The following is a 26,649-nucleotide window of genomic DNA, read 5'->3' as shown; positions in this document are numbered from 1 at the left end:
TGAGAGACAGAAGATGTAAACACGCAAACAGACTGACTGCAGCAATCAGTCCGGAAAGCCAGATGACCACTTGTAGCAATCAAACTAAAATGGCCAGGACCTGATTAATAATTGACGGCTTTTCCTCATTTTTGTCCCTGTTTCCCATTTATAAGCAGCCAAGAAAAGCCAACTCTGCGCCCCTAAGCAATCCCATGGATGCCCCCCTCCTCGTCGGCTGTCCCCAGCAGCCCCGTGCCCACAGCCTCCGTCACCACGCACCCAAAGCCATTCTTTTCTTCCCTGAGAAGCTTCCCACCCTGCCTGCCTTTGAGTCTCTGCCGAAACACAAGTGATGGTGCCTGACTCCCTTGTTCCATCAAGCGCCAAATAAACAGCATTTGCTTCTTCTCATTTGGGTGGTTTTTGTTCATTTCCACCCTTGTTCATTTTAGCTTTTAGAACAAATTCATCCTTTTCCCTAAAGAATGAATTATGTCACCCATTAATATGAAGAAAAGAGGTAAAATTTTTAAAAACTTTACATCTCAGTTATACGCTTCACATCGTATTCCTTTCTTGCTTGCTCTGGGTAAATGAAATACAGCTTGCTGGTCCCTTAATTGACTTCCAATCCTATGAAAACTATGACCTTAGCCTCTCTGTTCTCACTGTTCCTGAATCAAAGAAACTAAAACTCTGAGAGCTGATCTTGAGGGAATCTCAGATACAAACACAACACTTCGGTAACTTCCCATGGTCGCTCGTTTCAGCAGGAGGTCCACAGGTCTTTCCTAGACTTCCAGTTGAATTTGTCTTTCTTTAAAAAAAAAAAAAATGAAGAATTTCTAGAGGAAGTGGTTATATCAGTGATATGCTGGATAGTTTTTCTCTTAATTAGACAGGCCGATAATCCAAGGAAACCAAGAGGACGTGGGTGGCCGTTGATTCAGAAACCATACGCCCCGCACGAACCAACTTGGCTCTGCCTATCCTAAAGTGGAAGTCTGAGAGAAAGAGGGAAATGTTTACATCTATTTATGCTGTGATGATAGATCTCTAGCATAATAAGTTTTATGAGTCTATCTGGGCATGACATAACAGACTGGATTTACCACCAGCAAATCTCGAAGTCCTTAAATTATGGCAGGTGAAAGGAACCCTGGAGAATCTGGGCCATTCTCTTCTATTTATGGAAGAGGAAATTGAGACTCATTAACTGCCTAGCTTAAAGTAACTGGGTGAGACAGCCCATCTAAGACAAAGTACAGATTCTTTTCTAGTCTAGTACATGTTTCATTATACCACACAATGATCACTGGGTTCCTTTTGGCCCCCAAGCTGGGCACTGACTTTTATATCTCTAATTTAGGGGTCAGCAAATCACTTCTATAACTTCAAAATCCAGTGGAATTCGATTTTATTGCCCAAACTGTATAATGAATTCTTCTGATATCTGCTTAGAATTTTTTCTCAAATGGCCGTTTGTACTGTGGGCTGCCGAATTGGTATTTACGTGATAAATGAGTAGCCAAGTCATCTGGAATTTCTAAGTGATAGGAGTTTCTGTTAAGATTAGGTTCCTAGGGCACCTGGGTGGCTCGTCAGTTAGGCGTTCAACTCTTGATTTTGGCTCAGGTCATGATCTCATGGTTTGTGGGATAGAGCCCCGTGTTGAGCTCAGGGTTTACAGCATGGAACTTGCTTGGGATTCTCTCTCTTCCTCTCTCTCGCCCTCCCCTGCTCGTGTGCTGTCCCCCTCTCTCTCTCTCAAAATAAATAAATGTTTTTTAAAAATATTAGGTTCCACTGCAAGGTAACACAGATCCAAATTAACAATGATTTAAATAGACATTTGTTACTTTCTCATGAAAAAGCCAAAAGAAATCATCATAGTACCTGCAGGGAGGCTCTACGCCACAAAGCCACCATGGAATTTGTCCCCTTTGGTTTGAGGTCAGGCATCCTCACCTTCAATTTCATGGTCCACGGTGGAGGCAAGAGCATCAGAATGCTGCAGGCAGAGGAAGCAAGAAAGGACAAAGAAGCAGAAAAGACGTGTACCAGTTGTCAGTCGTCTTCTCCCTCCTTCCCTCCCTCCTTTCCTCCCTCCTTCCCTCCCTCTTTTCCTCTCTCCTTTCCTCCTTCCTTCCCTCCCTCCTTTTCTCCTTCCTTCCCTCCCTCCTTCCTTCCTTCCCTCCTTCCGTCCTTCCTTCCCTCCTTCCCTCTTTCTGTCCTTCCTTCCTCCCCTCCTTCCTCGTGCATCTGAGCCACATCATAAGCAGATGAGAGGTTGTAAACACTGTTACCCTCTGTGCTTTGGATAAATGGTTTTAAGCAACAATAACTTGGTCAAGGAAGAAACTGGTCACTGATCCTAAATTTTAAAAAATAATAAAAGCTGAGAATTATGGAAGTGAAAATCTTTAAAAAATTTTTCTCAACGTTTATTCATTTTTGAAAGAGAGAGAGAGAGGGAGGGGCAGAGAGAGGGAGACACAGAATCCGAAGCAGGCTCCAGGCTCCCAGCTGTCAGCACAGAGCCCGACGCGGGGCTCAAACTCACAAACCTGAGGCGAAGTCAGACGCTTCACAACTGAGCCACCCAAGCGCCCCATAGAAATTAAAATCTCAACGATTCTTCTCTTCTCAGTCTCCAATAGTTCTCCAGGTAACACTTAAAGGGTGCTCCTTCTATGCCACCTGGATTCACTATCTCTCCGAAGAAAGCAGTCCAGCCAAGTTCACTCTTTCCTGGCTCTTGGAGAGGTTAACCACCCACGACAGTTTAAATGGTGTTTGGATATCAATCAGGTGTTTGCTTTGGCCAACAGAACTGGACGTGCTGAGCTGCTAAATCGAGGAGCTCTGGATACTGAAGCCCCAATACTCTGCAGTTAATTTTACATAAGAAATTAAATGGTATGTTATTTTTATTTTTTTAAGTTTATTTACTTTGAGAGAGAGAGAGAGAGAGAGCAAGTAGAGTAGGGGCAGAGAGAGAGAGGGGAGGGAGAGAATCCCAAGCAGGATCTGCACTGTCCAGAGCCCGACCTGGGGCTTGAACTCATGAACCGTGAGATCATGACCTGAACTGAAATGAAGAGTCGGACTCTTAACCGACTGAGCCACCCAGGCCCCCCGGGGCGTCTTGTATTTTAAAGTGCAGAGTCCAGGCCGACAGCTACCAGCCTGGGTGTGGAGGTGGACACATTATGGGAGAGAGAAGGTGCTACCGGAGGGAGGGGACTTAGAACCAGCAACGTGACCCTCAAGCCTCCCCCTCCTGGCAAAGACCTCCTGATCTCACACCCATCTGACTCTGACTTCCATGCTTAAAAGGAATAAGCACAGAGCCATCCTTTCGTAGGGAAAAGAGAATCAGTAAACAAAGGAAAAGATGGCGTTATTGAAGGGAGCTCCAAGGGAGCTGCCACGAGCCCTTGGGCCTCCAGCCTCAGCAGGAAGGTAAATACAGTGGGCTGATTAAGCAGTGGCCTCCTCTGCCGTGGCCCCAACCGTGCTTGGAAATCAACCAGCTGGCTGTGTGGCACACACATACCACCCCACCCGCGCGCTGTGTGGGGTCCTGGATGCAGCCCGTTAAGGGAAGAAAGAAGCCATCTTGCACGTCAGGGCTGTCCCCGGGGGTGGGGACAACTGAACGCCTGTCCCAGCGGAATGGGAGGGTCTACTCCTGAAGAGAGGCCAAGGTCAAAGAAAGTCATCTTCCAACATCTAAAGTTCTGTGTAGGAAAGTTTTAACTTAACCTACCTCACCCCAAACAAGGGAGAACAACGTCCAAGTGTGTGGGAGATTTTGGAAGACAAGTTCTGATACAATAGGCGGGAGATCTTTCCAGCAATCTGTGACATCCAACAACGGACTGTGCTCACCTGACCTAGGAAGCATTTGTGTGTGACTATCTGGGACAGATGTCTGCGGGGAATTTAAGCGCGGTGCTATTCTGATGTCGCCTGAGGTCCTTTCCATCCGATGTTCTGGGTCAAGCGGATCTCTTGCCACCATGGCTGGCCACAGGACCCGATGCCTAACCAGCTGGCAGCGATGCACATGGGCAGCAGGGAATTGCAGAAGACCCCGGCAAGTGCAAGATAAGGTGGGGGGACCAGGAGGAGGGGAACAGGGAGAAGAGAGGGACGGAGTGAGGAAGGTCTCGTGAATCACCATGGACCAGTGTGAACCACCCAGGGTAGTCCCGTGTGTTCCTGCACATCAGCTCTCCGACTTGGGTACAGTAGCCAGTTCATGAGTTAGGAGCCTTCCCGGATGACACAGATGCCCTGGGGCAAGGCCGGACCACGATCTATGTGGCCCCGCCCCTCCTGGCCCCACCTGGCCTCCCGCCGTCATCCCTGTGAGTCACGGAGAGAAATCAAAACATGCCTCACTGTGAGATAATCTGTCTTCAGTCATCCTTGTCTCGAGTAGACTTCAACTTACCCGAGGGGCAGCACTGACCCAGGGCCACATCTTGCTTTTTCACTATATCAGACATCTAGTGTTAAAGCCATCCTGCACGACACAAGACCAGAGACCCCCCTCTCCCTTGCTGATGGGTCACCTGGCTCTGCCCTGTCGTCCTTCAAGGACCCAATGCCTGGCTTGTTGCCGAGTAGGAGTCTAACTGCCCACCTGAACCAGTCCCTGTCCTCCCGTGGGGAGAGCTGGGAAAGTTAGTGTAGACACAACCAGCCTTCCTCCGTGCCTCCAGAAGTTAGCAGCCTGGGGACAATAATTATTTACATTGCAAAAGAACCTGATAACAGATTGAGAAATAGTGCCGATGTTAATTATAATAATCATCAGATTATGTGGATTAAATGATCATTCACCATAGGATCGGATTAGCCCCTTATCATACTTGTGAGTATATAAGCAACCCCCCAACACCACGGGAAGTGATAAGTGCACAAGAGACCAGATTCAAATTGTAAATTCTGAGTTCGCTCTATCTTGGGTCCCGCATCTCCCTCTGTGGTTTCTCTCGTCCGGTGGCTCAGCTGCCTGTGGCTTTGCTGTGGAGTCTGGTCTGTCACCTGCCAAGGGTGGGTGTTACGGCAGCCGTGCTGTGGGCTTTGTGCCTGTGCTCCTAGCCCATGGGAAAGTGTGGACGACAGGCAACCAGTTGCTGTAAGTGATCTGAGGTCTTAACTTCTCCTTATCTGATTGTTTACTCTAAGTAATTCATGGTGCATTTCAACATCATTTCTCCTTGGCAAACGACACTCATCTTGCTTCTCACCTGGTGCCCTCTTGTTCCCAGTGTGAAGATCTGGTGTCCTGGTAAGAGGCAGTCAGGACCACCCCTGGGTTCTTGGGACTGGAGTCAAGATTCACGACCTCAGTCACTTTTTAAGGAGCCCACTCTCACAGCATTTCTGGTGAATGACGGGAGGCAGGGAAGCGAGGGACACCCTCGCCTCCGGTTCTGACCCATCCTTACTAGCTAGCTGACCCTGAGGAAGTCCCTAAACTGCTCTGATCCTCGGCATCCCCGTCTGTGAAAAAGAAGCATTCACATCCACCACACAGGGGTGCTGTTCAGATGACGGGAGAGAAGTCGCACGAACACAGCCCCTCGAGGGCTACCTGGAGCAGATCCCGTGCAGACCACGTCCCTTCCATTCCTTCCTCCACTCTGTGCCACGCTCTCGGTCCCAGGCTGCGGCGCCCTGTAAGTCCACCTCCGGTTTCTGTCATCGGCACCTGGGAGAAGAGGCTGGAGGGGGAGGGCGCGGTGCTAGGACCAAAGCCACAGCTGGCCATGTTTGACTCTGAGGAGAAACCACAGACCACCTGAGTCTCTTCGCGTCGGCCTCAGCAGTGGTGCAGGTCTCTGCCGTGTGACGAGTGTCCCCTCAAAGAGGAAGAAGTCCTCATTCTGGTCATCCGGAGAGGAGAACGAGGTCCAGTAGGTAGAGGTTGGACAGGGACAGGCACCAGAATTACTAAGATGGCACCTTTCCGTAACTAGAAATTTCAGGCAGCGAAGCTGGCAGCCTCCGAGGTTGAGGATCTTGCTGAGGGATCCACACATTTGTCCGAGGCTGGTCTAGGTGACAGCTGGTCCCTGCCAGTTGTTCCCAGCTAGGGAATAATGTCCAAGGTGCTCAGCACACTTGTTCAGATGACTAAATCACCCTGCAGAATTGCAGACAGCAACTCTGAAAGGAAGGCTACATCACATGGCGTTCGGACATTCTTTCAAGACCATTTGGAGAGACAAAAATGATTTGAAGTCAGTAAGATACCGACCAAAACACATGAAAGAGGAACGAGATGTCCACAGGGCTCATAAAAAAAAGTTTTGACTTATTCCTGGGAATCTAGAGAGAGCAGGCTTTTGCTGGGGCTCAGGGTGCCTGCCTCTATTGGTATTTTTGGCTGGCGGGCTTCTCCAGCACCCAGTCTGGCTTACGTGAAGCGGAAAGAAAACCCAGAAGAAAACTCACCCACCGTGTCTCTGGGCCCGGATGTCCCAAGCAGTCTGACTTTATTTCCACTGTTCGGTCTCTTAGAATTGTTTTATAAACAGTATCCAGGGGCCTTAGTTGTACTGAGTGGGAAGAAAAAAGTAAAGTACCTCTACTCCATATTTCCTGGAAGCAAAAGTTGAAAGTATGTTTTTCTTGTTCGACACTGTCTCATCTTTTTGCTGGTTGGCATTACTTATCTGACCTTGATTTTATGAACGACTTTTCATTTGTATTTGAAAACTCTCTCCATCTCAGGAGCTCCTGAGGCATGAACTGGAACGTGTCTCAGATTCGTGGGCCCACAGCCTCGTCTCCCGTAAATGCTTCCCGGCACCCACGGTGGCTGCAGAATGAGCCACAGCTTTCCAGGAGGTGAGATCCCCGTTCGCCACCGCCTACCTCTGGCCTCGGATAGTCACGATGCAGCCACAAATGTAATCCATTTCTCGTTGGGTTTTTTTTGTTTTGTTTTGTTTTCTATTGACTGGTCAGTGGGGATAAGCGACGGGCTTTGTCATTATAACTTTAGTGCCAGAAATTCTCCCCCAAACTCTTGGCCCCGCAGGGTCTGAACCCACTCACGCGGCCAATGGCAAACTGAGGAGGACAGCGGTAGGGACCCGCCCGGCCTGATGCACCCCTGCACCAAGCAGAGCACCCCTGTGAGCCAACACAGGTGCAGCAGAGGCTGATAGGGTCCCAACAGGCACCTGCTTCTTGCGTTTTCAAGAAAACAAGAAGCTCAAAACTGCAGGAGAGAGGAGGATCCTCATGAGCCACTACTTTTAGGACCATTATCATACCCACTGACTAGTCAACAGAAGAAAAGGAAGAAAGAAAGCGAGATTAAATTTCTGGTGTTTTCATATGCAGATATATCAACAGGCCACCTTCTCCATGGGGCAGCTTCCCGCTGTAGGAAGGATCCTTTTGCACACCAGGAAAGACGGACTGACTGTTTGTCTGGTGTTTGGATGCGCCCAACGCCAACCTAAAGAGGTATCCTTGACCGCGGGCAGAAATCTCTCCGACGAAAGAAGAAAAACAAAAACATTCCTGCCTGCCTGCATTTACACGTGACCTGTATACGTGGTGAACATTTTATTCTTTCCCCACAAACGGGTCAAGGGAAGGACACTTCAGGGTTGAAACACAAGAATGCCAGGTTGGCATTCTTTGAAAAGCAGAATTATAAAATCTGGGCAGGGGGGGGGGAAGGGGGGGAATCAAAACAAGCGTGTATCCCCAGTGCGCTCGCTGTTGTTTGTAGACTGAGGCCGGTGGTAGAAACTACAAACCGCTCTGAATCCAGACAAGAGCTCTGACCCAAGACCATGATTCACATCCCACTGGCGAGCAAAGCCAAATGCATGTGCGTTCTCTGTAGCACCTTAGAGAGGAGGTTGGCTGCGTGGGTGAGATACGAATATATTAATTTCCCGGACGCTTAGCCTACCGGGCAAAGATTAACAGGCCCGTGATACGTGAACGCTCTCCGATTTCTCCCTGGGTGATACAGAGGAGGGCTTGTTTGTGGGGTTGGGGTGAGGTAAGGCAAGCTCTTGGGGAGTGATCTTACCACACACACAACATCTGGCCCTGTTTCTTGCTCAGGGCACCCCGGGAGAGCGGCAGGACACATGTCCGCTGGAGGAGGGCACAGTTGGAAATTAGCCTGACCAAGTAAAATCTGGATCAAAGGTTGGTCTCATTCTAAAGTAAACTCCCTCCAACCCTCTGACTTTTGCATAAGAGCTGAACTGAGCCGGCCACGGCCTCACTCGGGGCCACTCGCACCAGCCCGGGGAAGAGCATCAGGACTCCTGCCTCCGATAATAATGCCAAGTGTGGATGACATCCTAGAGCACATAGGGGAATTTAACTTCTTCCAGAAGCAGACGTTCTTTCTCTTAGCTCTGCTCTCGGCCGCGTTCACCCCCATCTACGTGGGCATCGTCTTCCTGGCCTTCACCCCGGATCACCGCTGCCTGAGCCCCGGGGTGGCCGAGCTGAGCCGGAGATGCGGCTGGAGCCTGGCAGAGGAGCTGAACTACACAGCACCGGGCCCGGGGGCCGCGGGCGAGGCGTCCCCTCACCAGTGCCGCCGCTACGAGGTGGACTGGAACCAGAGCGCCCTCAGCTGCGCGGACCCCCTGGCCGGCCTGGCGGCCAACAGGAGCCACCTGCCGCTGGGCCCCTGTCGGCACGGCTGGGTGTACGAAACGCCCGGCTCGTCCATCGTGACCGAGGTGAGTGAGTGCAGGACTCAGGGCAGGCGAGAGCCAACACACTGGCTTTTCTTAAGGGAGAAGCCGGTAAGGCCTGGTTCTTACGCTGGCTGGACGTGATTTGGGGGCTCAAAGGATCTTGTAAAATCCTCATTTCCGACAAGAACATGGAGCCTCTTATTTGTCTGGAGGATGAGTGAATTAGTTAAAACTTCGTCAAATTCTGGCAATAATGATTCCAGTTTATGTAAGTTTCAGGGGTAAGAAACAAGGAAAAGCATAGCTGAATTCTTGGACATAATTCCAGGAAAAGGAAAATTTTTAAGCCTCTTTTTTCTGGAGCCTGAAAGTTCATGGAACTCACCTGAACGGTGCCTAACCGTGATACGATACATTCTTCTCTTGATAGCTACTTTTTTCTCTGGGATTTGCTCAAAATGTTTGCCTAAAAACCATCTGGGGTTGACGTTTCTGCTATGGCGCTATTGTTTTATTAAAAACTACAGTCAACACTAATAGCTAATTGTGAAGCCTCCTTTTAATAAATACAGAGAAAACAAAAAAAAATGGGGACCTGCTTTTATTGGAGGCAAACCAAAATGGGAGGGTGCATTTATTCTGAAAATACGGAGAAAGCCAGCTGCCTGGCTTCATTTAAAATGACTGCTTGGGTAACGTGAAGACATTCTGTATAAACAGACATTTAGGTACTGGAGTTTTCTTTCTTTTTTTTTATTAAAAATATTTTCTTTAATGTTTATTTGCTTTTGGGAGAGAGACAGAGACAGAGACAGAGACAGAGGCATACCCAGGGGAGGGGCAGAGAGAGAGAGAGGGAGACACAGAATCCGAAGCAGGCTCCAGGCTCTGAGCTGTCAGCACAGAGCCTGACGCGGGGCTCGAACTCACAGACCAAGAGATCATGACCTGAGCTGAAGTCAGAGGCCCAGCCGACTGAGGCACCCAGGCTCCCCGGTACAGGAGCTTTTCTTAAATGGTCCGATGCTTACATGAAACCGTAGACAGAGATCACAGATATAACATCATACAATTTCAAGAGGCTTTACAACGTTGCTAATCTCATCCCTTCATACAGTTCACTCTAGAAACCAAATTTCCACCTGTTCCTTCAACATTGCCTCTTGTTCCAAATGAGAGCGAATGTAGCAGGCTGTGAAAACATTCCAGATTCCCTTACTATTTTTTTAAATGTGTATTTATCTATTTTTGTGAGAGAGAGGGAGAGAGCATGAGCAGGGGCAGGGGAGAGAGAATCCCAAGCAGGCTCCATACTGTCAGAAGGAGCCCGATGCGGGGCTCGATCTCACGAACCGCGAGATCATGACCTGAGCTGAAACCAAGAGTCGGAAGCTTAACCGACTCAGACACCCCCCGACCCCGATTCCCCTACTGTTAAAGAGACAGCAAAGAGACGCTGAATACCCCAGCGCCCTCGGGCCAGCGTTGGCATCCAGCTTACACACCCATTTGCTTTTTCGTATCAACATTAGAAAGGGAAAATGGAGCAACATGGAGTACTCACCTGATTTCAGCTAGTTTCGCCAACAACAAATTTTGGCTTAATGACATGCTTCTAGGTGGAAGGCTAAATAGATCGTGGGACAAATCTCTTGGTTGTATAAGGAGAATTCACATAAGCAAAAAAAAAAAAAAAAAAAAAACAGTTGGTTTATTGCCATTCATCCACATCAGCTCAAGGCAAGGAATATTCGAGGAGTTCCCTGGGCTGAGCTGTGTCTAACAGGATTTTGTTTTCTCTCCTGACCCGGGAAACCTCTCGCCCCTCGGCAGTTTAACCTAGTGTGTGCCAGTTCCTGGATGCTGGACCTGTTTCAGTCGGCTGTGAATGTAGGATTTTTTATCGGTTCTGTGGGTATCGGCTACATAGCAGACAGGTGGGTGTCACACAAATGTGGTGGAATTTAAATGGTCCCGCAGGTCCGGAAAACACTTGGATTCACGTGCCCCTGCTTGAATAGCATCCTTTCCCAAAGCACACAGACCACAGTTTCTTGGCCTCATGGCAGCCATCTTGACAATTTGAGATGTCTTCCACTGCTTTGATAACCATGGCCGACGTGTCTGTTTTCTAAGTCCCTGGAGTCACAGAGGAATGTTCTATATTGGGCAGCAGTTTTTCCGCGTGGACTATCCAGAAGCCTAGGGTTAGAAGGGAGAGTAATAAATGATGTGACCCCTTTTGTGATTCCCAGTTCATTGGCCTCATCACTAGGTCCCCATTCATGAACCATCAGGGCTCCTAAGCTCTCCCTCCTCTGCCTGCCTCTCATAGACCCAAAGCCAGTGTAGACCTGCCCTGCAGCTGTCCTTGCCTAGCCCATTGGGTCACAGAATTCCTGATAGGGATCCTGGGGACAGATGTAATTGTGGGTACGGAACCTAGGTTATAATCTGGCAAAAGGGACACAGGGACCGTCTACCCTGACAGAGGTAAATATCCACTATCACAATGTCAGTGTTCCCGGAGAGAGACGAGGAAAGACCTGTGTGTGTGGAGCATAGAGCAGATGGTCCTCTGAGGAGGTCCGGTTCAGGGAACTAGTTTTCAATGAGTTGTACTAATCCAGCTCTGCCTGTATCTTTTGTATGTCCATCACTTTGCACTCCCAGATTTACTGTGCTGAAAGTGCCTTTTGACATGCATTTTTACTCGGTTGATGGCCAATTAGATATTTTTTGGAGTGCTCAAAAGAGAAAGGAACAGAAAAATTTGCTTTATAGTTGATACTTGAGCACTCGAAATACCAACTGTTTATTGGGTGTTCTCCATGTGCCAGGCACTGTGCTCGTGTTTGAACAGTATCATTCTCGTGAATAACCAGAGCTAGTGCTATGTAACTATATAATAAATACATATAATCTAGGTAAACACGCTTTATGCTCATTGCTTTCCCCAACTAGATCTGTGGTAGAGATAAACCCAAACCCGTATTATATTAAATGTAAACAGAATATTTTCTTTGATGATGCTATATGGTCAGGCTGGATGGAAACTTGCAAATGAGTTAAAGATTGGTAACAATAGTTAATCCATCCCCTCCCAGGGGCATCTGTGTGTTCACAGCCCGGGCCCACTGTGGCGGCGGGAGGGAGAGGGGATGGCAGTCGAGGCCACCGAGCCACAGGGCAGTCCATCCATCGCTCCACTTCAGTAACTGTCTGCTCCGCCCTCCTTCAAAGGTTCTTCCTGGAACTTTGTGTGGGAGGCTTGTGAGGTAAAAAGGAAGGTCATTTGCTTTTATTTTCATTGCCTCACAACCAATAGGTCGATGGTTTGGAGATGAGCCCTTAAGTCAAGAGAGCTGCAGGCAAGGGACGGTCTAGAGTGTGTGGCTGTCCGGCCCCCTGCCTCCTTGCCCCCTCTCCACTCCCTCCTTCCCATAAGGTGGGGATACTAACACTCAGCTGCCAGGATGGAAGTGAGCAAATAGGTGACTGAACGTCTCGGCTGGTTAAATAAATGAGTTAATTATTCTCACCCCACTCACAGAGAAGGAGACAGGTTATAATTCCCCACTGACAGTGCATTCCTGATTTATAACCCTGAGTCAATTATCCACCTTCTTGGATGACTTCATCTCATTATTTTGCTCCTATTGTTGAAATCTTCTATGTAAAGTTGATTACTCACTATTCTTCCCCAAAAAGCTATATACAAATCTCCATTTCTTTTCCTTTTTTTTCTTGAAAGAGAGAGAGAGAGAGAGAGTACAAGCTGGGGAGGGCAAGAGGGAGAGAGAGGGAGAGGATCTGAAGTAGGCTCCGTGCTCCGTGAAGAACCCTACGACGCGGGGCTCAGTCTCATGACCCTGAGATCAAGACCTGAGCTGAAATCAAGAGTCAGACACCCAATTGACTGAGCCACTGGGTGCCCCCATTTATGTTTCTTAAATTGTCTGAATTTCTGTTGTTTATTGCCCCTTCTTCTGTTCTACTTGCATATGCGGGTGAGAGTCTGCAATAGCACAACAGCCATTGGATTAAAAAGCAAGTTATCTTTTGCATAATTAATGCTTTTTTCTGAACAATATTCAGATTCTATACAATGGTACAAAATCTCACAGAAAATCATTTCGTGCTACGGATTAAACTAACATTACTAAAATCGATTGCCTTCTGTGATGCTTTTTAAAGATATGAACCAACAGCTGATTAGGGTATCTTTTAGAAGAAAACCAGGAGGATATTATGAAAAGGTTGCAAATAAGAATACTGAGTTTTACACCATGTCAACTTTCTGGAAGTCAGCTTTGCTGATGGAAGGGAGGGCTGAAGGAAGGGCATGTGTTAGAGAATTTGAAAACAAGCCCTTCATAATATGTCTAACTTATGTCATCATTCAAACCTCCTAAAGAACATTTTTTAGTATCACCTGATGCAAAAAAAAAAAAAAGAGTAATCTCTCACCAATTCCAGATTTTTTACTCTACTGATGGGTAATTGTAAGTTCTGTATTTAGTGGCATGCCTGTAAATGTTTAATGACCGGCTTTCTGAGGGATAAAGGCCTGGTGTGTAGAATTTGCTGATTTCCCTGGTGTAAGTACTCCCACAGTGGTCCATTTCAAGCTACCAAAGTGAGGTCACTGGACACAGGGTTGGCCAGAAATAGGCACCATTGTATGGTATTGCCACTGTACGGATACAGCAGACAGAGGTAAATAATCTCATGAGCATAGATAATGGCCGAACACAGTAGAGTAATTAGGAAGCAATGTTTTGCATATTTATTACACTTGTTTTTAATCTAATTTCCTTATTTTTAAGTGTAGGATTTAATTTCTAACAGTGGCTGTGTTTAACAATTAGCTTGCAAATTTTCTGAGATCCTAATGACCAGCTAACAAGAGCCAGCCCCCATTCCTCTACATTTCGTGATGGAACTAGATCAGAGCAGAATCGGAGTCTCAACGGGTCATAGTCAAACTTACCCAGCTGTGTGAAATCTTCCAAAACAAGTTCTCCACTACCGACCATGTGCCAGGCACTGTACTGGGCACACTGATGTGTTATAGGTCATTTAGACTCATCACAGCCTTTTAAACATGATTTTGTTATTCCCAGTTTGCAGATGAGGAACCTGAGGCTCGGTGAAATGAAAGCAGTGCCCCCCAGACATTAATGTGCATGTAAACCAGCTGGGAATCTTGTGAAAACTCTGATTCGGATCCAGCAGGCCTAGAGTGAGCCCCGAGCCTGCATTTCTAACCCCTCCTACACGATGCGGATGACCCTGCCCGCATTCTGAGTGACAGGTAGTCAAATACGTATGAAGCCAGAAATACTGGAATCCACCCCCCTCTCCTGTTTCAGTTCTTTGTTTTTCATTTAACCACTTACGTGGTTGTGTTGCAGGCAGAAAAAGTCCCAAACCACTATCCCAGATCTCCAAAACTTCTCCCAACCATGCCATAGTTTTGTAATGGCGTCGTGACTTTATTTGGCATGTGTTCCCCGCTGAAGTTTTTCTGCATCACAGATTTGATTTTCTGAAGGTTTTCATGCTCTCAGTTTCCAATGGTAAATATTCCCTCTTATCAGCCACAGGATTTTGTCCACCATCTACAGGAGCGTGACTAGTATAGGAGGCCCAGGTCAACTTTGGAAGCTAAAGAGCTATCACCTGAACAAATGTTTAAAGACTCTTTCAGGGTAAAGGAAGGGGTGTGGGTAGGAGAACACGGGAGATGAAAGGCTAAAACATTTTGTCAAGATGGGATTTTGGAAGACTTTGAATAAAAGGCCAAAGAGGCAGATATTTACAGTGGAGAACCATTGACTGAGAATTAAGAAATCAATGGTCCAAACAGTGTCTTAAGAAGTTTAGCAGTTTAGGGGCACATGGGTGGCTCATTCGGTTAAGCGTCCAACTCTTGATTTAAGCTCAGGTCATGATCTCACCGTTTGTGACACTGAGCCCCACGTCGGGCTCTGCGCTGGCAGCATGGAGCCTGCTTGGGATTTTCTCTCACCCTCTCTCCCTCTCTGCCCATCCCCAGCTCATGCATGATCGTGCTCTGTCACTCTCAAAATAAATAAGTAGCCATAAAAAAAAAAAAAAGAAAGAAGTTCAGTGGTTTACATTTATTACTCATGAGAATGCTTGATCTTTCAATTTCCAATTTAAAACATTAACATTCCCCAATAATTGTTAAGGATGTCGTGGATTATTTTCAAATGGTCAGTTGGTAGTGAAATGGTCGCTAGGACGTAGTAGCCTAGGAGCAGAGTAACTATTAAAAAATATTCAGCCACCATCAAATGTGCAAAGGAATGACATAAAAACAGTCCGTGACTTGAGTTTGCAGTGGATAAGCAAAGACTGACTAAAACATTGCCTTCTATGAAGAATCTTTAAAATACCCATTAACAGCCAACTAGGACGATTCTTAGAACAAAACAAGGCGGACGCGATGACAACATGAATTAGTGCTCTGCCCCAAGTCAACTCTCAGACAGCCTGCTTGACACACAGAAGGAAAGACATGGGGGGAAAGGAAGCCAGTGTCTCTAGCTCTTTCCGTGTAATATCTCACTTAACCAACCCTCTTGTCGACTGGGTAGGACAGGTCTTTTCCAGCTGAGGAAACAGAAAGGTTGACTAACACAGACATCGGAGTAATTGGTAAGGCCAAGATTCAACCAGGTTTCAAAGTTTTCCCCTCCTCTGTGTCCTGGGACCCTCTCCAGGTCCCTAAGCTGATGAAAACCCAAGTCTCTCAGATAGAATGTGAAGAAGCTAACCTGGGGTACTCCATGACAAAGGCCCTCCGCCCCCGCAGCTGACACCAGAGACCATTTCCGGGGAGACATGCAAATACCACAAAGTCCAAAGGCAGTATTGAAATGTTTGTTTTTCCGAAAGAAAAACTCTCTGGGGTGGGCAGTTGGTGGAGACTGTTGGTGCAGAGGCCCCAGCTTATAGGATGATGGAAGACCCAGATGGGCCCCTGGGTGGCCTGGAAGAGTCACCCCCTGCCTGAAGACCCTCCACAGTGTGAGACTGAGAAGGTTCTGGGGCCCTGGGGTGAATGAGGCATAGAATTTTCACAAAGTGCCCTGGGGAAAAGTACTAAAGTGAACTGACCTAAAGTCAGGGATTCTCCCTAAGTGGGCATCAATCCGCATCTCCTGAGTTTGCCTAATTCAGAGCCAACCTCCTCTTGAGACATCCATAACTTCTGTGCATTTTCTACAGCCTTCATGAATCTAATCTAATTCTATTTTCTCTCCTTGCAGGTTTGGCCGTAAGCTCTGCCTACTGGTTACGATCCTCATAAATGCTGCATCAGGACTCCTGCTGGCCGTTTCCCCAAACTATACCTGGGTGTTAATTTTCCGTTTGATCCAGGGGCTGGTCAGCAAGGCAGGCTGGCTTATAGGCTACATCCTGAGTAAGAATGTTTGTGGCTGCTGCTTGGAGAATTAAGTGACATTGTGCCAAAATCCATAGGAGAAGGGAAGGGCTGGGCCCCAAAACGGACCCAGCTTCAAGAAAATGTTGAGAGATTTTTTTTTTCTCTATCAAAAGTATTTCTAAAATCTGTTCAGCAACTCAGTCTACATTCTTTCTATAAAGAAAACAATGAAGGCAGAAATGAGGGTAAACATACCATCCAGATTCTAATATAGCTTTTTAGGAAAAAGCTTTCTATACCCGGGGGTGTTACATACAGAGAAAAATCTAGCCCTCCAGGTCTATACGTAAAGAAAATTCAATGGTGAGACATACGTCAGCTTTATGAGGGACTTCGCTGCTTTGCATAAATGGATTCTTGCAAACCACTGTTCTCCTCAATTTATATACAAGAAAACGGAGAATATAAGCCCCATGGGCAATCTAGATTCGACAGCCATTTGCCTGACCAGGAATATCATTTCATCCCACACACTGGTAGCCAGTTATGCTTAAACTCCACGGAGTCCGGGAGAATACTTGAATCCCAATAAATAGCATAGCGCCTTTAAAGCCATAGTGAGAAAAATTAGCACCATAATTAGATCTGGGGGATTAACGCCATCATTACTTGCCCCTGGCTACATTCAAAGAGCATCCATACAAAGGGAAATGGACGCCTTGAAATCCAAACCATCACCATCATAAAACTCTCATTACCCATGAGAACTAGAATATGAAGAGCTGGAATATGTGTGCTTAAAATTGCACCTGGTAAAGTTAATTTGGGGAACTCTGTGAGATGCAGAAGGCTACTGTCTTGGTAGGCACCTCCCCAACGTATTCCCAGGCAACAAAGGAATTAATTAATGTACAGTTATTCAACCAGCAATTGGTTTTTAGAACACATGATATGTAGAAATATGTGTAATTTCATTGTATAAATTTAAATTTCAGCCTTCTGCCCGTTACCTCTTCTCCAGTCCCTCTGAATGTCCTTGAGGTACACCTTGCTGCTTGACCTCTTCCCTCCCCACCACCCTCAGACCTCTCCGTGGCCGCAACCACTTTGAAAGGCAGATATTTCTATTTATTGAGCACTTACAGACTTTTTGTTTAACTCTGTTTTAAATACTTTTTGATAATTGGCAATAATTTCTAGAAATATTTTGGGGGCGCATTTATATTTGGTTTGTAAATAGTTGACATCTTGAACACGATTCCTAAACATTTAAAGCAAAAGGTCTGTGGCTCGTGGAATATCTGGAATTGAAGTTCTAGAGTGTTTGCGGTAACGAAATGACTGTCCCCTAAATCCATGTCCTGCAGACTTCATACATCTGTCAGGGTGGAACCATGGAATGGGGGAAAGCTGATTCGTATGCCACATGCAGAGCTATGCTGCCAACCTGGCTCTTGGAAAATAAAGAGCCCTGATTTGTGGCGTTGTCTGATACCTAAGTTGTAAATACTCCCACCATGACTGAGGTTAATGGGTTTAATGACCAAGTTGCAAAATCCCTGAAAATTTATAAAGCGGTTCTTGCAAGCCAATGCTAGCAGACTCCAATCAGTTGGGAAACCCACTGCTAGGTTTCCAAGACATTTATGTGCATTATTAGGATTGCCAAGAAAATACTTAACTCATATAAGAGATGTTCATTTACATAAGAATCCTTTACAATCTCAATTCAGTGCTTGATCCATTTACTCACATCGTAAATTACCCCTGCCTTACTACTCTAGATCAAACTTTTGCAATTAGAAACAACTGGGTTACATAAAAAAAAAAGCAATCACATGGGGCACCTGGGTGGCTCAGTCACTTACGCATCTGACTTCGGCTCAGGTCATGATCTCGGGGTTTGTGAGTTCCAGCCCCGCATCAGGCTCTGTGCTGATGGCTCAGAGCCTGGAGCCTGCTTCGGATTCTGTGTCCCTCTCTCTCTCTGCCCCTCCCCAGCTCATGTTCTGTCTCTCTCTTAAAAATAAATAAACTTTTAAAAAAGTGTTTTAAAAAAAAGCAAACACAACTTAAAAAAATAAAAACTTTGGATTGCTTCAAAAAAACATTTTTTTGCATGTATCTGAAATCCAGTCACATTTTCCCTGGAAATTATTCTATCGATCAAACAGTTTGCTCACACTGGCAGGCCTTTTCCCCCCCCACCCAACGTGGAATTACAAGATCTTATATTACTACAACAGCAAAATTATAACAAAATCAGTCCCAAAGAACACTTAAAATTATTCAGAAAGTTGTATACAACATTCTAGAACTTGGACTCTTTTTTGAGGCTGGCACTCTAGTTTCCCCGAGGTTGGATGGCCAACTCCCTGTCCTACTGACTTGCGTTGACCGTTTGGATTCTCTCTGCAGTTACAGAGTTTGTCGGGCTGAGCTATCGGAGAACAGTGGGCATCGTTTACCAAATGGCCTTCACCGTTGGGCTCCTGGCGCTGGTGGGGGTGGCATACGTGCTTCCTCACTGGAGGTGGCTCCAGCTCACTGTTTCCCTTCCCAACGTCTTCTTCTTGCTCTATTACTGGTAAGTCCATTTGGAACAAAAAAGGAAATAACTTGAACTATTTTGTTTTCCTGAAAAGGCTACCTCTCCTTAATGCACACCACCCTTCTGTATTCCAAGGTGTCCTTCACTCTTTCCCTTCATGGAAAGCCCAGGTCAGTGTTTCAGGGATCAAAACAAAACAAAACAAAACAAAAACAACAACAAAAAAACCCCATGAACTTCAACGTGTCTTGCCCTCTGGAAATCAAATGTCCTTTTTGCTTCGGGCTTAAGAGTTTTATAACTCACATCTTTTTACGTTATTAATGTGGTGTTTAAATTAACTTTTAGTGGCTGTGATGCCCTTGGCAGAGGTTGACAATATTACTATTCTCATTCCATCCCTGCTCGGAGGAGACTTTAGCGTACAAGTGTTACCACTTCCCACATCCCTGCCCGAGGCACACATCTCCCATCAATCCAGCAGTCTTTATTCCAGATCAGGCAGACCATGTCAGTCAGAGTCGTCAGGACATGTGAAACTTGTTTGTCACACCTGCCGGGGAAACCGTGGAAACAGCAGAAACTATCAGAAATTCCTAATGCGAGTTTACCTGAAATAAAACAAGAGGGATGCTAGGTTATCGTGCCAATCCCTCTCTCAAGCAATAGACCACTTTCTGGACGTACTCACCTGTCCCTCCCAGAGTCATCCTGTCTAAGAATTAAGCATCTCAACCCTTTCCAGAAAGCCTGGCTCTCCTCCAAAATCTGGTCAAACTCTGAGAGGGACCCTTACCTCCCTCCCATATCCATTCCATCTCCTTTGCATCTCTGAAGCCACCCCCACGATAGACTCACCCTGGTTTCTTTGACATTTGCTCTGCCATATCCTCCAATGCATGTTTCACACTCCATCTCTAAAATTAGTTCCACCGTGTTCCCTTCCTGCCTAAAAATCTTTCAACGGTTTTGTTTTCCTGATGCTTTAGCATCACAGAAAAGGTGCACCTCTCATCCAAGTTCTGGTCACCTCTGATGTGTTGCTTTTTGCCATTTTTACTCAATAGAATCAAATTTCATGTACTTCCAATTCTCCGACCTCCGTGATGGGCCTACATCATCGAAAATCAGTGGAGATATAGAGTAGAAAACAGGTGTTTAGGGGGAAGAGTGGAGGCAAAGAGGTTAAGTAAGGGACTATCGCCATAATCCTTGCAAGAGAGACAGAGCCTGAGTTAAGACAAGTGGTGGCCTATGAAGAGGAGAAAACTGGAAATAAGCTTCATCAGCGAGCAGGGACAGAGCCTGGTGGAGACCAAATGGGAAGGTTTAGGGAGAGGAGGTGCCTCGTGGGTGGAGTGGAGGCTTCTGTGTCTGCGCGTGCTGAGATAGGGAGCACAGGAGGAGGGGTGGGTTTGAAAGGAGGGATGAGGAGGGCGAGCTTTGGACACGCCGAATCTGAGATCCATCTGGAAAGGACATCAACGTGTACACGGCCAGGGGCGGTTGAACCTGAGGATCAGGAATTCAAGAAAAATCCCCCTGGTGGTGGGTAGGGGATAGAGGCAGTCCCTCAGAGGAAAGAAGCAGAGCCCGGAGAGGAAGCGAACGGGGCAGAAGACAAAAGAAATAGACTAAATTCTGAAAGCCCAGCTGAGGACAAGGAGCCAGGACAGAAGACAGAGGCGGTGCCATGGCTAGAAGGGGTAGGGGGTGGGCTACAGGGGAGGAGGGGATGCGATGGTCACCAGAGGAGGGACTCCATGCAGGCTGACCAAGGCCAGTGGGCGGCCCTGTCCCCTGCCCAGTGGCTTTTCTCTCATGTCTCTGTAACCTTCACGTTTCACTGCTTGTTGGGATCAGCTGTTCACCTGACACTGTGGGACTGGCATGTGTGTCCCAGTAGCTGTCAGCTCCTAGAGGTGAGGTGACATTAGAAGCCCTCTGGCACAGCTTCCTGCCCAGGGCTGGAGCCCCAGAGCAATGCCCCCAGAGGATCATTATTCAGCCTCTGCTTGAAAACTGTTCTCGCTCTTACTCTGTCATCAAGCAAGCGACTTCACTGCAGAACCCAAAGCTCGTCTTCAAGAGACTTCTCATTGACCCGGAATTTACCTTCCCGGCATGTTTACCCAGGGTTCCTAATTCTGCACTGAGAGCTTCAAAAAATTAATTTCTATTCTACCGGGCAGCTCTGTACCTATCTGGATATGCCTCCGAGGATCCATCCAGACGTTCCACTGGGAGGCTAGCCATTTCTGGTTCCTGTCTTCTCCGACGTGGCTCCCAGGTCCTCCTTGACCCTTCAGCTCGCTTGACACCTGGCTCGGCCGACTCTGCTTCTGGGGGTGTGAGCGACTGGGCTGAACCTGTGCGTCAAATGTGATCTAGGAAAATCATGCTACGGCATCACGGCAGAAAGGATGCTCACCGTGAGCTGTGGATTGGCCGCCGCCGAGCACCACATTTCTGTTCCTGATGTCGAGCCTTAACTGAGGAATTGGACTTGATTCCTCTCTCCGTGGTATTCCCACAAACATCCATCCCGAGTTCCTTTTGGGCCCTCTCAGAGCAACTTTCTCCCCCAGGGTGAGGCCCTGACATGGGGCCTTCCGGACTCTATACCAGAACAGCTACTCCAAGAATACTCTCCAAACACAGATCCAGGTGGCTAGAGTCCTGCTCCAGGAGGTACAGGGCCGCCCACCCCTTGTCCTGCCAGATCCAGCAATCTGGCTTTTAAGCTCTGCTACCGTCTTATCTCAAACTCTTACCTCCTTCCTTTGAGAAATCAGCTCTCAGAATAATATGCGTAAAATACTTGGTTTCCCCCGTGAGGGAACTGCATTCCGCTGTCCCCATACCTGGCAGATCTCAGCACTCGCAAAGCCCAGCTGATCTGCCTCTCCTCCTGCCTGGGCATCCGGTTGACCACCGGGGACTCTGAAGAGTTTGCCCCAAAAGTCTCCTGCACAAGGCTGAACACAAGTCAGCGTGTGAGGGAGGAAAAACCCACGTAGCCTCTGCAAAATTTTAAAAAATTCTTTTCTTGTGAGAGAACTTTGAAGACAGCTTGTCTCAGCAACTTTCAAATATGCAATACAGTTCTATTAACCGTAGTCACTGCACCATACGTCGCATTCTCGGGGCTTCTAATTGTTTTGTAACTGGAAGTTTGTGCCTTCTGACCCCCTGCCCCCATGTTGTCCACTTCCTCCGCCAGCAACCACCCATCTGTGCTCTGTATCTATGAGCTCGGTCTGTTTGTTTGTTTTGGATTCTACACATAAGTGAGATCATGTGGTGTTTGTCTTTCTCTGACTTATTTCACTTAGCGTAATACCCTCTAGGCCCACCCATGTTGTCAGATGGCAAGACTTCATTCTGATTTATGGCTGAATACTATTTCATTGTGTAATATACACCACATCTTCTTCAGCCATTCATTCATCCATCCCCGGGCACTTAGGGTGTTTCCATGACTTGCTGAAGTAAACACAGGAGTGCACACCCTTGTCAGTGTTTATTGCTTGTCTTTTTGAGACTAGCCATCCTCACAGATGTGAAGTGATATCCCCTCGTGGTTTTGATTTCTATTTCCCTGGTGATTAGTGATGTTGAGCATCTCTTCATGTACCTGTTGGCCATTTGTATGTCTTCTCCGGAAAAATGTCTATTAGGACCCTCTGCCCATTTTCCAAATCAGATTTTTTGGTTTTTTGCTACTGAGTTGTATGAGTTCTTTATATATTTGGGGTATGAACCTCTTAACCTGGCACATGATTTGCAAATGCTTTCTCCCATTCAGTAGGCTGCTTTCTGTTTTTGTCGATTTCCTTTGCTGTGCCGCCCCTGCACAGTTTTATTTCCTTTGTAGATCCACCCCAACCTCACTTGCAGACACTTGACTGTGACCACTGCGGGAAGAAGGTTCAGTAAGACCTCCACCCATCCCCCACTGAACAGCTCTGATAACACTTATGCTATTCCCTAGGTGCATCCCTGAGTCTCCAAGGTGGCTGATCTCCCAGAACAAAAATGCTAAAGCCATGAGGATCATTAAGCACATCGCAAAGAAAAATGGAAAACCTCTGCCAACCTCCCTTCAGGTGAGCCAGCGGCTGAACTATCAAATGATGGAACGGTGATGAAGGAGAATCTGGTAAAGCCGTGTGTTCTCAATGGGGAGTCATAGAAGGGGCCCACCATGTGCAACAGGATGTTTCCGTTGTACTCGGATTCATGGTCCCCAGTAATATATTGGATTCTAAATAGATCCAAAGCATAAAAGGAAAAGGAAACTGAAAATCACTGAAAGGCAAATGAGGAGTTTCTATCATGTGCCACCCAAGGCTGTGTGGGCCACTTGTACCCAACTACCCAATGTCTTCCTTACCAGATCGGGGAGGGGGGAGGGGCTCACAGAGGCAAGAGTCTTCAAACACAAATAATTTCTTAGAATTTTAAACATTTTGGATAGAAAATGTCCCAAAACATCGTGAGCTCTCTCCTGCCTTCTGGAAAACAAAGCAAAACAAAACAAGTGGCTGGGGTGCCCATTTTCTCTGCATTTCGTGTTTTGCCTCTAGGAGACCTCATCACCTTTAACTTAAGCCTTTCTACCTGGTGGGACAGAACAGAGAAAATCAAGCTGATTGGAAAACTCTGTCAAAATAAGAGTAATTCATCTCTGTGTGAGGATCTAAGATAGGTTCCCTGTAAGCATTTGCGATTTATATGACTTTAGACTTGAGCATTTGGGGACTCAGAGGCTTTTTTTTTTTTTTAAGTTTCTTTATGTATTATTTTGAGAGTGTGTGAGGGAGGGGCAGAGAGAGAGGGAGAGAGAGAATCACAAGCAGGTTCCGTGCTGTCTCACAGAACCTGTCATGGGGCTCAAACTCATGAACTATGAGACCGTGACCTCAGCCAAAATCAAGAGTCAGACGCTTAACTGATTGAGTCACCCGGGCGCCCCTGAGAGCCCTTTTTTTTTTTTTCACTTCTTCTCTGGTTTCTGGTGGTTGGGTAGACAGTCTTTTCCGCTGATGACCAGCCAAGCACTGATTAAGTTTTAGGCCATTTCAGAAATTGGTCAGGGATTAAAGCATGTGAGTTACTCTGGCCAAAGTTCAGGTTCACGGAAGAGCGGTAAGTCCGCTGGAGGTTCTTCCTCTTGTCCTCGGGCTTTTAGCAGCCGTCCAGTGTTGCTTCCGGAAGGAGTGGTTTTTGGGAACATTCTGCTTCCTGAACCCTGGAGATTGGGTCTCAACTCCACCACCTACTATTTTCTTCTAGAGCAGAGCTTCTGGAGCGTTAATACTTGTGCACAGGGTGCACCTGGGACCCTGTGGAAATGCAGATTCCGATTCAGTCTGTCTGCATGGGGGCCCAGGTCTTTCATTCTAACAAGCTCTAGGCGATAAAGAGCTGCTCCCAGTGCAAGGGTCCCAGAGCAGAGCTTCCTGACTGCGGGGTCCCAGCCGGTCCTGCAGGGAGGGCGCCCCGTGCCCTCAGCCCACAGGGCCGCTGAGCCAGGCCTCCTCCTGCCCCCCTGTGCTTTACCTCCAAGGGCCCCTTGACAGAGGCACATGAGTTACCCAACTCCCCCAAATCCCAGCTTCCTCTTCTGTGAAAGGGGTGAAAAAAGGTGGACACTAACTTCCAGGATAGTCCAGATTAGCCGAGCTAGTACATATGAAAGGCTCACTATGACCCCCCAGCAAGTGTCACCTACTGTTGTGATTCCCTGTACTACACAGGGACACTGTCTTTTTTTTTTTTTTTTTTTTTTTTGACTTGCAGTTCTGACAATGCCTTTGTTCCCCTGGCTTTTTTTTTTTTTTTTTTTGACATATGAAATTTATTGTCAAATTGGTTTCCATACATACAGGGACACTGTCTTTAACCACACAAAGCTGTTCCTACGATTTCTATTCCTAGAGCCTCAGACCTGATGAGGAAGCTGACGAGAAGCTGAATCCTTCATTTCTTGATTTGGTCAGAACCCCTCAGATCAGGAAACACACTTTGATCCTGATGTACAACTGGTAAGGAATGTTTTTCACTTCAAAACCTCTCCACATTTTTTTAAATCCCCATCATCCACATTAAGGGAGGGACCAAGAGCACCGTTACATAGCCTAGTTCCAGTATCGGTATTGACCGTGGATGGTGAGGGGACTCACTTATTGCAGGTTTTCCTGATATCATTTTGGGGGGGGCAGATGTTGAAATCGGCTTACAGTCCCAAAGCATAGATAAGCACATTCTCGACTTTGGCATTGCCAAAGGAGGTTATAAAATACCAAGCCGAGACTCCCCACACTGCCCCCCTGAAAATACTGATTTAATTGGTTGAGGGAAGGTCCAAGGCACCGATATTTTAACATTCTCCAGATGATTCCGGTATTTAGCCAAAATGGACAACTCCTGGTTCTATATTTATGATGAGTGTAGATCTCTCCTTATTATACGGGGCTAGCAAGGGAAGGGTCTTTTCCTTTTCTTGTCTATTGGAGAAAAAAATAAACTTACGAATGAGAACAAGCCACAGAGAGTAATCCACCAACTCCACAATCCGTGGCTGAAGCGTGATTGTTTTCACTGTCTGCAGGCTTCTCCTGGAGCTCTGAGCCCTCACCCTGCACCAAGCCTTCCTTAGTCCAGTGAACTTTCCTTTCAGTGTGCATTGGACTGACACCGGCCAAACGGAGATTTGTAACCACTGGCAGAAGCAAGGCTCACCAGGAATTAATCTGGCATCCTTTACAGTACCGCGCGTAACACGAAGCAGTGAAATGTGGCTTCGTTAGCCTTCTTTCCTTTTCTGAATAATTGTGGCTCTTGCCAGGGGTCTTCCTAGTTTCCATTACAGATAACAAACACTTTCAGTCGACAAAACAAAGCAAAAAAAACATCGTCACAATGCTCTCTGGATGGTGTCAGAAGAGAAATCCTCAAGAAGTGAGGCCGTACCCATTTGGGAATTTGGTACCCATTTGGGTCTCTGGTCTCCTAAAATTTGAATTAAGTAGCCAAGCCTTTTGATCCCGATTCCATCAGAAAACCACAAAGAGATAATAATTAACAGCCACTAATAAACGGATACAGTTTTACCAAATAAATCACTCTAGAAAGAAATTTCTTCTTGCCTTTCAGTTTGGCCAGGGAATGTAATCTTACTTTCTTCTGCTTTCCTGGTTCTGGGCTCACAACCAGCCACCACAGTGGGTCAGATGATGCAAAAGCAGTGGAAGAGAGGGAATAGCACTAAGATGACCAAGAAAGGTGACCCACAAACCACTCTCATTTCCAGAAGCTGCTCCTTCTCGATGATTTGCTTTTGGTGCTTGGCTTGACCTGAGCTCTCCTCTCTGCTCAGGTTCACGAGCTCTGTTCTCTACCAGGGCCTCATCATGCACATGGGCCTTGCAGGGAGCAATTTCTACTTGGATTTCTTCTACTCTGCCCTGGTGGAGTTTCCAGCTGCCCTCCTCATCATCCTCACCATTGACCGTTTAGGTCGCCGCTATCCATGGGCTGCATCAAATATGGTGGCAGGGGTAGCCTGCCTAGCCTCGGTTTTTATCCCTGATGGTAAGTGTCAGGCCAAGCTGGGGTCTTGTCTTCTAAGGCCCTGAGAAGAGGGAGGTCATAGCCCTCTGAGAGTAGGACTATGTAATTTGTCATCCAAATCAATTTGGAAAGAGTGAACACAGTATCTGGGACCTCCCTGAGCAAACCATATAGCCACCCTGTCTTTAAGAACAATTGTACCCAAAGGTTGCCTGACATAATACAATCACACCTGATTGTTCTCTAATGTACTAGAATAAGAAAGGCTAAGGGGGCTCATGCTACAGACCATTGGCCTGGCCCAGAAAAGAAAGCATGGGCTTTGCAGGGGTAGAGCAGGCCCAGGGTTAAAGTCTTATTTTAGTGTTTCCCACACACTATCCAGACAACTCCCTTGGCCTCCCTGCATCATT

General features: G+C 46.9%; 1 protein-coding gene across 3 annotated transcripts in view; it reads left to right on the top strand.

Moving 5' to 3' along the window:
* Positions 1–7,786: 7,786 nt before the first annotated feature.
* Positions 7,787–26,649, top strand: part of SLC22A2 (solute carrier family 22 member 2) — a 31,922-nt gene continuing 13,059 nt past the window's right edge. For 2 of the 3 annotated variants that reach the window (XM_045058323.1, XM_045058325.1), the window contains exons 1-7: positions 7,787–8,729; positions 10,521–10,624; positions 15,989–16,143; positions 18,526–18,694; positions 22,653–22,767; positions 24,602–24,708; positions 26,043–26,257. In XM_045058323.1, the coding sequence (XP_044914258.1) occupies positions 8,319–8,729; positions 10,521–10,624; positions 15,989–16,143; positions 18,526–18,694; positions 22,653–22,767; positions 24,602–24,708; positions 26,043–26,257 (1,276 nt within the window). In that variant the 5' untranslated portion in view covers positions 7,787–8,318. The remainder of the gene's footprint in view (positions 8,730–10,520; positions 10,625–15,988; positions 16,144–18,525; positions 18,695–22,652; positions 22,768–24,601; positions 24,709–26,042; positions 26,258–26,649) is intronic. The other variant, XM_003986694.6, reaches the window with a different exon arrangement.

The sequence above is a fragment of the Felis catus genome, chromosome B2 (assembly GCF_018350175.1).
Source record: "Felis catus isolate Fca126 chromosome B2, F.catus_Fca126_mat1.0, whole genome shotgun sequence".
Classification (NCBI taxonomy): domain Eukaryota; kingdom Metazoa; phylum Chordata; class Mammalia; order Carnivora; family Felidae; genus Felis; species Felis catus.
This window is presented reverse-complemented; position numbering and strand designations above follow the sequence as displayed.